The sequence below is a fragment of the Pleurodeles waltl genome, chromosome 3_1 (genome assembly GCF_031143425.1).
Source record: "Pleurodeles waltl isolate 20211129_DDA chromosome 3_1, aPleWal1.hap1.20221129, whole genome shotgun sequence".
NCBI classification, from domain to species: Eukaryota; Metazoa; Chordata; class Amphibia; order Caudata; family Salamandridae; genus Pleurodeles; species Pleurodeles waltl.
The window spans coordinates 1,936,906,657-1,936,918,189 of record NC_090440.1 but is presented as its reverse complement, the minus strand read 5'-3'; the positions used below and the strand labels follow the sequence as shown (position 1 = coordinate 1,936,918,189).

Sequence of the window (11,533 nt, the reverse complement as noted above, 5' to 3'; positions counted from 1 at the left end):
AATTCCGTCCAATAGTATTACGTCATAAATGCATGTAGTTGTATTGTACCGTAATTGCATCATAACAGAACTAGCTCCGCCCGCTGTGAAGTATTATATGCTGCCCCTGGCCATGACCAGAAATCCCAGACTCTGTCCTAGGCGCGCACTCGTGCTCCCTAGTAGTTAATACATTGAATGGCCTAACGGCAAACGCCAATAGACAGCCGCCCTGACTCTGACATAAGTCGCAGACTCCGCCCACCTACAAACCGCATCTGCGCACTACTCTGACAGCAGTGTGGCTAATCGGCGCGAGCGGGTCAATTCGGTCGAGCGCGCGCCTCTCTGACTACGAGCCGCTCGCTCCCGGCAGCCATACTCTGAGCCGCGCCTGGGGAAGCTTGTTGTGGAAAAGGCTGCAGCCCCGCCCCAGTCCTGCTGCACCGAGGAGTTCACCCCTGCTCGGGCGTCTCTTGTCCTTGTGCAGAGCCCCTTATGATAGTACCGTTTGTATCGTAATAGATACACACCCCTTCTCCTCAACCCTGTCCCCCGACAGACCAGCAGTCTCTGTTCAAGGCTTCGCACAGAGCCCCCACTCTCCGAGAAGATGGGAAACTGCCACACGGTAGGACCCAACGAGGCCCTGGTGGTGTCAGGTGAGTGTTGGTGGAGGGCGGTGGGGATGTTTATGGTAAGGGTACAAATCTGGCAGTGTTCTTGAGTGGGGGAGGGGCTGAGAGGAAACGAGGTGTGTTCCTGGAAGGGGGAGGATCGAGGGGAAAGAGACAAATTCCAGTGTTTTGGGCGTGGTACATTATGTGTGTACGTAAGCGTGCTCACGAGGTTGTTTATATTGTGTATGAGTGCAAAATTATTTAAAGTCCTTCCTTGAGGTGCATTCATAAGCCATTAACGTGGTGGTAGCAACGTTGATGAGGGAAATGAGCGTTGAAACGTGCGGATTGAGGGAGGTGCCATTTCTGTATGCTAATGAAAGGTATGGTAGAAAGAAGAAGAGGAGCAGCAATAGGGAAATTGGTAGAAGCAACACATGTTGGAAGATGAGCAATAACACTGAGTGGAGTAGTGGTGGAGGAAAACAGCAAATGAATGGGAAGAACAGGATGAAGGAAAGTGGAGAGGAAGAAGTTTAAGATGACAGGAAGAGAGTAGAGGAATGCAGGATGGTCACCTAATCGTAGACTGAAAGCGGTAGCGTAAAAAAGTGCTCGATCATTGCAAGAAGAGGGGGAGTTACTTAGAAGAAGGGGAAGAAAATGGGCGAAAGAAGGTGGAGTAACATGGGAAGAAAGGAGTAGTATGACTGATAGACGTCAGTGCCATATTTGGTTAAAATCATGTGAAGAAGAAAGAAGTATTAAGTGTGGGCGAAAAAATAAGATGACGGGTGAGTAAGAGTGGTTTGGAGAAAAAGAGTACAGAGTAAAGCATGGAGGGGGAAAGCAAGATCACGGGAAGAACAAGATGGAGTACATCAAGATCCTAGGACGAAGAGTACCGGGATGATGAATACAATCTTGTTTTCTGTGATCACTAGGTAATAGTCATGGTAGCTCGGTGCTTGTTCATGGTATTCACTGAACCCTTTTAAAGAAGAAAGAAAAAAAAAATCAAAGGTTGACTTGGATAGGATTAAAAACACAGTAATGTGATAAACATGGGGCGATCACGTGAAAAGAGCAAATAATATATGGCAGAAGATGGTGGAGACGTGAGAAGACAGAAGAGTTGTAGAATGGACTGATGATGACAGGATAATGTAGGAGGGAGTGACATTGTAGGCGCAAAATAGCTAACTTTTGAATGAAGAGGAATGATCGGGTAAAAGAGCAGTTACATCAAGTGACATAAAATAAAAATTACTGGCATGGAGTGAAGAAATACAGTGGTGAAAATAGCATGTAAAATGTCAGGTGGACCATTGTGGTTAATGAAGAGTAGTAAAACAGTAATGAATAGATAAAAAGATGTAAAGAAGAAAGCAGAGTAACGTGGTAGTACAAGGATCCCTGGCACTTCTTTGTCTCTTATTTCCGCTTTCTGTCTAGTGATAATTTTCGAATTCATATGCTTCGTCTTTGTATAGTTTCTTATTGTTTAAGTCCTGGATGTCCTTTCAAACCATCTTAATCCCCATGATTAAAATATGATTTCCCTCAGCATCCTCAGTAATGCTAATTTCTCCTTCTGCCCTAATTTGTTACAAATGTTGGTATTAATCTTTTGGCTTCGCTTACTTTCCATGCATATACTATTTGTTTTACCTGTTGCTTTAAAAAGCACTCATTAGCTTTATAACTTTCAAGGGTAGCAAAACATTGTTACATTGTTTTTTTTTCTGTTGTTTGGTCTTACTAACTATATTCTTGTGTCCTTTTCATCAATATATATATATTTTTTTAACAGTGCCCCCTCCTAAATCCTCCGCTATCTTATTTATCTTGGTTGTCTACATTTTCTTTCCCACTTTGTTTTTGTTTGATCTGATTTAAGTGTATTATTGTTTGTCACTATACCCTTTGTTTGCCTTGTTTCGAATCCCCTTTTTGATTCTTTTCATGTCATGCTTCTAAACATTGGAATTCTCTTCTCTCTGTTGTACATTGGGCTCATACTCTTCGTTTAGCATCTACAGCTTTTCCACTCCATGTTATTTCAATCCCAACTTAACTGGCATAAAGTAATGTTCCTTTTATGTAGTTGTACCATTTGATTGCATTATTACTTGTGTCAAAAGAGTTGTGCTTATGTGATAACGTTTTTAAATTGATACATACATGATATTGGGCTTAGTAATGTGGGTGGTATGGCTGGCAGAGATAGTCCCAGAAAGTGTGTGGTAAAATTAGATGGGATAAGTGGGCGGAGTACCGTGCAGAAATGGAGCAATAGAAGGCGTAGGAATAAGAAAAAAGACATAACCTGAAGGAAAAGGAAAACACAGGTTTGAGGGGAACATTAAAATCATGTACTGTGGACCGCCTCTCACCAGTAGTGCTAGCTGTAGCTAGGAAGCACAGTGTAAGCATATACTTATTTGTGAATTGAACGTGACCTCAGCCACTCTTTTTTGGATAAGGAAAAGGGTTAAAGGTATCTGTATCATTAAATATGTCATTAGTATCTTTGGTGTGCAGACCCTGACTCATATTATTCCTTTGTCTCCGGGAGAGAGCTTGGGTTTCAGATTTAGATGTAGGGTCCTGGACGTTGATGCTGCAATTACTTAGCAGTAACAGCATTGCTCTGAGTCCTTCTCTTGCAGTGATGAATCCCATACTGAGGCACCTCTGCTTCCAGTCACAATCCTTTCCCAGTACATAAAAGTCCCTTCTCACTTCCTGTTCCGTACCAAGCCTGAACACCACACATTTGGACTGGTCCAAAGGGCGGGAAGGAGGGCCTGATTTGTCACAGCAAGAGAAGGGTCTTGGAGTAATGCTACTACTGTAAGTGACTGGAGCATTACCTCCTAGTCCCTCTCACTGTGATGAATCACATAGTGAGATGTACCAAAGCCACAAAAACGGACCAGGTCAACTGCACAGAAAGTGCAACACAAGTCCAATCCACAGGAAAAACACTGTTTGCAACACAGAACCCTGATCTCCGGTACCCAGCAGGTCCAGACTCTCTGAACCCTGAAGCACCCAAGAATGGGACCAAAGATAGTGGGCATTGTCGAAGTGGCAGCCCGACAGATCACCTGCAAAGAAGCAACCAGGAGTTCTGCAACAGAAGCGGACATGCCTCCCCAGCGGAGATGACAGGCCAAATTACTTACAGGCAGGAAGAATCACTGACCAAATCCAGCTGCTCAAGTTCTGAGTGGGAGGCTTATCCCCCTTCAGGACAGGACTAAGGGACACAGATAAAGCGGAGCAGACTTCGAACTCCTGCACCCGCTGCAGGTAAGTCAGAATTGCCCTTTGCACATCAAGCAAAGGAAGTTCCACCTTCCCAGGAGACATAAGATCAGGGAAAAAACAAGAAGAATCGCCTCCTGCTGATGACTATCAGAGAATTCACCCTAAGCACAAAGCCAGGCTCAACCGAAGAACCCACAAAAGTAAAGAGACAGACAAGACAACAAGCCGAGCTTCCTCAGCCTGCAATCAGACCTTACAGTCACTAGAAAAAAGGACATCTACAAAGGCAGAAGGTGTAACCCCACAGAGGTCAGAGGCTCAAAAAAGGGATATTGGAGAGCTTGCAACACCAGTGACAAATCCCAAAATGGAACCACCACTTGAGGGGCTGGATGAAGAGTTGAAAAACCCTGTAAAGAACCTGGAACCAGACCCTGATCGTCCATCAGACCCTCCCCAGGTGGCCTGAAAAGCTATAATCGCAGCCCATTGCACCTTAAGAGCGGCAGGCCTCAGACCCAGAGGAAAATCAACCAGTTGAATGTCCAGCACTTGATGCATAGAAATTGAAAAAGGAAACACCTGCAGTCGAACACACCAAGCCTGAAACTTCTACCGTCTGGATGCCTGGACACAACAGGGAACAGAGGCCAAGAGACCATATAAACCTTCCTGCTCATTAGCCAAGCTGCCAACTTGAGATGCGACAGAGAGGGCGCCAGGAGACCTGGGAGCCCCAGGGAAGATGGAAGACGCCACTCCAGACCCTCCACTGTAACCAGCAACAGCAGAAATCATACAGAGCAGTACCATGCCAGAGCCACTACAACAACGGGAGCCCACACACCTGAACCAGACCTTTGGAGCGAAGGAAATGGAGGAAAGCAAACAAAAGACCAATGGCCAAGGACATAGCTGGGCATCCAACCTCAAAATCGATCAATTGTGGCAAACACCTGGGGAAAAAGTCAAGCACATCCTCAGGGAGACCACCTGAACTGACAATAAAGCCAGCAGATGTGAGGGAATCTATAGCATCTATGAGTTCAGGCAACAGCACACAGGGCGCAGGACCGTCTGGAACCAAGCCCCCCAACAACTCAATCCCTCTCTGAGTACCCCTCAGGCACACAAAAGCCATGAGAAGAAAGGAGAACCAGCACTGGCTGCACAAGAGAACACCGGGGAAGAGAAGCCCCATCGACCAGTGGGCATCTAGACACGAAAAGGAGGAGCTCCCCCACAAAATAAAAATTGCCATCATCTTGAAAAAATCTTATGGGGCGAACTCCCAACCAAATGGAAGGACCGGGAACCAGGAGGGCTCGACGCCCCAACAGAGAGCTACTGAACACAAGAACCAATGGGATGTCATGCATCCCACAGAACGATTATAGCCAGGAAGACCCCAGGAGATCACATGGGGTAAGAGCTGCTGCAAGGACAACCTCTGGAATGGAATTGACACCATTGAGTCATTGAGGTGCTACAGAACCAACACCGGCCGAACACCCCGACACCTAATGCACCAGGAACCGCTATGTGATCACCCACAGGACATCCACATTCAGAATCGCAGACTCAAGGGCCCTGTCTAGGTGGTGATATCCTGCTGCCAACCATTCCTGAACCAACACCGCACCCTACAGAAAGAACAGGGGCTCTCACCAAGAAATCACTGCCCCCCCGCCTTCCAACACCTAAAGCATATGAGTGATTCCAATGCTTAGAAGATGTGGAATAGGGCCTGAAGAACCAGGAGAGTCTCCCAACCGGAAGAGACACCTACCAAGACCGCAACCAGAGGTATCGATGGACCATGATAGCAGCTGCCGACATAGCCAGGAAATAAGCCAGTAGCCCCAGCTGGACCACGCCACTCGACAATGTCAACCTCCATCAACATGGCCTCTGTCTGAGCCTCAAAAACCCAACACCAAGGAGGAAGCTGTTACCACCTTCCTAAGCATCAACAAGAGGCAGTGTAAAAATTCTGCAGGATACCATCCATCTCGCGATCCACAAGACCCGGGGGCAAACAGACACCTGGATTACAGAGGATCTGCCAATAAGAGGGGACAACCTGGAAAGAACTGTGACAGAACTCCTTCCAATGTATAAGACTGGAGAAGCAAGTGGGGAACAAGGCAAATGCTCAGGCTCCATCCAGGATCCATGATCGTAGCCTGAAACAATGGATGTAATGACTAAGCCATGCCCGCAGGCATAGCAAAATGAGGAAAAAGGACCTCAGCAGCCCCCTCCACCGGAGATAGCTCCAAGCCTATATTGACGCCGAAATTACAATGTCTGCCAGAACGTTCCCGGAATGAACTACTCACCAGGCACCACCTGCCTCACAGGGATGGACTCATCCAATGACCCAGCTGGATTAACCACCAACTGGACCAAAGTCAGCAAAGTGCATGCATATCAGACAAGGCATTAGTGGCCGCAGTCCCAAACAAAGCCTAGATTTGAAACGCTGACAGGAAAACAGACACTCCAGCTAGGACACCACCAGTTCAGAACTGAAGCACTTGGACGAATCTCTGTGTAATGCACCAGGCACAGGGCTGCAGGGGCACCAAGGCTCGAAGTCATGTCTCCACCTCGAGAGTCTAAGCCCTAAGCACCAGGTCCCACTGACTCTCTTCAGAACAAGCATTGCAATGCAATATGTCTTGCATTTGCTTGAGTTACAGTTATTGGATTGTAAATTCATAACTGAACTTCTCTTGCCACATAAATTGGTCAACCCTGCCTCATAATTTTGTCTTTTCCTGCCATATAATTCCAGTGGCCCTGCATATAACTAAGGCACTTTCGTTTACCTTCTTCCTCTAGCTGCAGCAAAAAACAAAAATGTTGCCATTTAACATTCTAATTTAAATCTGCCATTCTAATTCAAATAGAATACCACTTTCACCACCCCACCATCAGAGTTACTGGCTGGCTAACACAGTTCAATTCCCCCTCCCCCCCCCAAAAAAAAGGCACAAGACAGCCACAGAGAACTAAACTAGAAAGGTCACCCAAACATATCAAGAGTGATCAAACACAGTCATTGTGTAATAAGGATGATAAGTTGGCCTGAATCATGGTCATATTTGTAAAAAGAAGAGATTATTAAAACATATACAATTATTATATAAACCTTTTTATCAAAAATAAACTTTTGGAATTGGACTGTAATGCTCAAAACGGCCCGTAGAGGGTACAGTAACAAAAATATTGTTTGTAAGAAACATGGGGCCATATGTAAGAACATTTTCCCATAGACACAGAATGGGTAAAACTCTTTGATACATCAGGCCCGTGGTCTTGTAATCGTATTTTTAGCCCATAGAGGGCATAACTCCATGTAAACAAAGGGAGAAAGTAATGCAGTGTAACCCTATACTTAGCCCCTAGAAGGCATTTTTAGTGCTAACAGGCCTACTGCATTACACAAACAAGGCCTTTAAAACAAAACTTCTCCCAGCTGTAAAACCAAAGTTGTAGCCATAAGAAAGCTTATAAGACACTTAATGGTAGGAGGGGATAATATTTTGGGGTCCCCACTTACCTAGTGTGGGGACCCATAGATGTAGACAGAAATAACGTTTTGAGGGTGGTCCCATTGCCGAGGACCACCACAGGCTGAGTTAAAAGTAATGCCCTGCAAAGCATTATGGAGTGAGTTTTTGTGCCGCAAATGTTATAGTTTGTTGACTGGAATGCTCAGAACAGCCCCTAAAGAACACCACAATAAAAATAGCATGGAAGAAACATGGTCCTGTAACCATACAGCCAGCCCTTAGAGAGCATAACCGCATGAAAAAGATTGGGAGAAAGTAAGGCAGTGTACCTGTGTATGTAGCCCCTAGAGGGCATTGTGCATTACACATTTTCAAGGCTAGCAGGTCTAGTGCAACAATATTACAAACAAGGCCCATAAAACATAACTTCTCCCAGCTGTAAAACAAAAGTTCCAGCAGTGGTGGGAGGGGTGTTATTTTGGTGTCCTACTAACATAGTGTGGGGACCCACAGATGATGTAGACAGAGCACATTGCGGTTAATGTTTTGAGGGTGGTCCCATTGTACTAGGACCACTACAGGCTGAGTTATGAGTAAAACATTTTTGTAAAAGTAATGCCCTGCAAAGCATTATATGGCAAGTTTCCATGCCACAAATATTTTAGTATGTTGATATGATTGTTTAGAACAGCCTCTAGAGGATACCACAATGAAAATAGCATTTGTAAGAAACATGGAAGAATGCGCCACCAAAATGAACCCGGGGCCAGTAAAAACTTCAAACGACTATACACAGCCCTGACAAGCTGTTGTAAATTGTACATGTCATACAGAACCAAGAAAGCCATCAGCTGGGTGCGGAGGAGACACCATAACCCGCCAACCCATACGCGCCCACCCCAGCTGGAGGAAACTACACCAGAAGAAATAACCAGTCACACACATAACCAGTGAAACACCAGGAGTCACGCCCACAACCGACAGAGGAAGAGTCTAAAGACCTAAACCTCTCGGACAGAGTGGCTCTTCCCGCACATGCTGGTTCCTGCTGTAAACATTATACCGAGTGTCACGGAGCAATCAAAGAAGAGAACCGGTAATAATAACAAAACTCAAACAAATAAACCTGCAGAAATACACATAAAATCAGCAGGCCAGCAGACATAACTTTTAACAATAAACAAAACCTCCACCTTGCAGAGAGAACGCCCCTCCCCCCGTAGGAATTAGAGCAGCTAGTTGCACGGTGACCCATGAACACATCCCTGACTGGAGAAAGGCATTGCAGACCTCCGGCTGGTAGAAAAGGGAGATGACCGGGGAAAAATCTGCCGCACCGCAAACAGTCGCTGCTCTCCAAGCGGGTCCCAGGAGACTCACCTTATCACTCATGCCCTCTCCTGCTCCGTGACAAACACGCACATACGGCCCAAGGCTCACCAGCGCCACGCGGCAAGACAGAAGCTGCATAATGAGGGTATCTGACTGCCTGTTGGGCAGAGTGCGTGTCTTGGCTTCTTCTGGTCGAGAAGTGTTATATCAGTGGCAGTGCCACACTTTCACCATAACGTCACGACCTGTGTATCCTGGTAAATAACTCTGTTATAATAGCTTTATAAAACTCTCAAGTATTTTCACGATGTGGGTCAAAAATATAAAAAAGGCCACCAATAGGTTTTGGATAGAAAGGAACTCCAAATAAAATAATATATATTTTGCTGACGTTCACCACAAATACAGCAATTTAAAGGAGCTGCTTTTAGCTCCGGGGTATTCAAAATTACCCAATATGTAGGAAGTACATAGCTGCTCCCAGTACTTAACTGAATAGCTATAAAAAGAACGTGATACACAAACCATTAACTACTTTGGAACTCCGTGCAGATATTTTCATTATTTGTGGCACAACTGGATAAGTAGAATTTATCTTTTGTAGGGAGCTTAGTGTGCTGGCGCTGCATCAGAATTCCATGACCATAGGTTGTCTCTTTCTCTACCTTAAATATCCTGCCAATATAGGTTTGAAGTTGAGCAGAGTTTAACTTCTCAGTATAGTAAATGGGGCAGATAAAGTCCACTGACATCCCACTGGTATTCAGTTCAGGAAATGCATATCTCAGCAGACAGCTCTCTCAACCTGTTCCTACCAGTTCACATATGCTTTGATGTCAAGATGCTAAGTAGGAGTATGACAAGTGCGTAACATGTTTGTGGCCTCACTTCTTTCTGTGATCGCTAGATAAAAGTAAAAGTGACAGTGTTTGTTCATGTTACTCCTTAAACCACTTTACATTTAGGAGACACTGTTAAATTGATAACATGGGTGTTTAAGTTGCAGCTTTCGCATTTTTTTGTAAAGCTGTCTTTTTATCTGTTCACTGCAAACAATGCAGGTGGATTGTATAAGGGTTCTTCTCCCGGCAAGAGCCTAGTGTATTTTCTTGTTGATGTTTGATATGAGATCCAGGATCAAGTCTGCTATGAAATAGAGCTGACTATATCCTTTTCTAAGGTTTGTTCCACTTCAAGCTCTCTGAGGTTACAGCCTTCTCCCTGAGACCTATTCACTAGACTGAGCAAAAGCTAGTCCAGGCACTTATTGCAACAGATATGTGTGTCATTTGTGAAGTTCAGGCTTGTTTGTGGTACTTCCACCCCCACCATTCTTCTGCTTGAGTCTTTCACTTTTCTCAGAACTAGTACTAAGGAATATTCACTCTTTCCTCCTTCCTAGGTTGTGTAGGTGACTACCATTAGTAGTACCGGTTGTTAACCATTCTTCAGAACTTAAGAAATGTGGTAGCAAGATGTAAACCAATATAACATGAGCAATTAACAAAATACATCCCATGTGTTCAGTTTCTGTGGGATATGGCTTCCAGTTATGAAAGAAACGCAATCTCTACATCAGCCCCCACCCCCTTTTCAGCTATTAAGAGCCCCTGCCCAGTTGTAAATACAAACCATTCATGTCATAATCTTTACAACTAATGCATCAACGCATATGGAATTGACTCTGCTTTGAAGAAACTGGCTTATAAAAGCCACCTCCCGTCCACCTCGCCAAAGTTCCTTGGCCTGCTTCTCCTTATCCTCAGTGTTCTTCATCACCTGTCTGATGCTCCTTCAGCAATCCTTTTCTGGGTCCCAAAAATGAAAGTGTTTGTCACTGAATGATACTCTTACTTTAGCTGGGAAGACCATTCCCTCTTGAAGCCAAAGAGAGCCTTCAATGGTTCTAGTTCTCTTCTTTCCACTGGAGCTGTTCATGGGAGGGAATATTAAGAACTATGAGTCCCTCTGCAACAGTTTCCCTTTCTTCCGAACCATATCCAGGTCCTAGAAACAGGGATAGTCCTCTCTTAAGTGAGGCAAAAGCAATTCATAATTTAGGGCAATGTTATAATATCATTCACCTTGATAGGATTCATAGGTGTCTGTAACAGTGGACCTTCACCACTATACTCTACGCCACTGCTCTCTGCATCACTCTCTGCCACTCTGCTGTACGCCACTGCACTGTATTCTACTTTGCAAGACTGCACTCTCCACCACTGAACTCAATGCCATTCTACTCGAGGCCACTCCAGTGTATGCTGCTCTACTCTGCAATACTGCACTCTTACCATTGCACTCTACGCCACTACTCTGACACTGCACTCCACTCTCCCTTGCACCACTTCATGGTACTCTGACACAATCTACTCTGTGTCACTCTAATCCGCTTTGTGCCACTCCATTGTACCCTGTACCACTCCACTCTACTCTAAAGCAATTTACTGTCACTGCAGTCTATGCCACTCTACTCAACGTGACTCTACTCTGCACCTCTGCACTCAACACCACTTTGTACGAGTGCGCTCTACGTAACTGTACTCTATGCCACTATATTCTACTATGCCCCACTTTATGCCACTGCGCTCTATACCACTGCACTCTACACCACTCCTTCACTGAAATAATCTACTCTACACCACTGCAAGCTACTCTGCCCCACTGTATGTCACTGCACTGTATGCCACTCTGCTGTCACTACACTGAACTCCAATGCACTCTACACCACTATTCTCAAAACAAATGCACTCTACGCCAATATACTCTGTATCACTGTACTTTACGCCACTTAACTCTAGGCTA

The 11,533-nt window shown here is 45.0% G+C and overlaps 1 protein-coding gene across 2 annotated transcripts in view; it reads left to right on the top strand.

Moving 5' to 3' along the window:
• The first annotated feature begins 357 nt into the window (after positions 1-357).
• Positions 358-11,533, top strand: part of FLOT2 (flotillin 2) — a 321,407-nt gene continuing 310,231 nt past the window's right edge. The window contains exon 1 of one of the 2 annotated variants that reach the window (XM_069226210.1): positions 358-641. In XM_069226210.1, coding sequence (XP_069082311.1) covers positions 593-641 — 49 coding nt within the window. In that variant the 5' untranslated portion in view covers positions 358-592. The remainder of the gene's footprint in view (positions 642-11,533) is intronic. The other variant, XM_069226209.1, reaches the window with a different exon arrangement.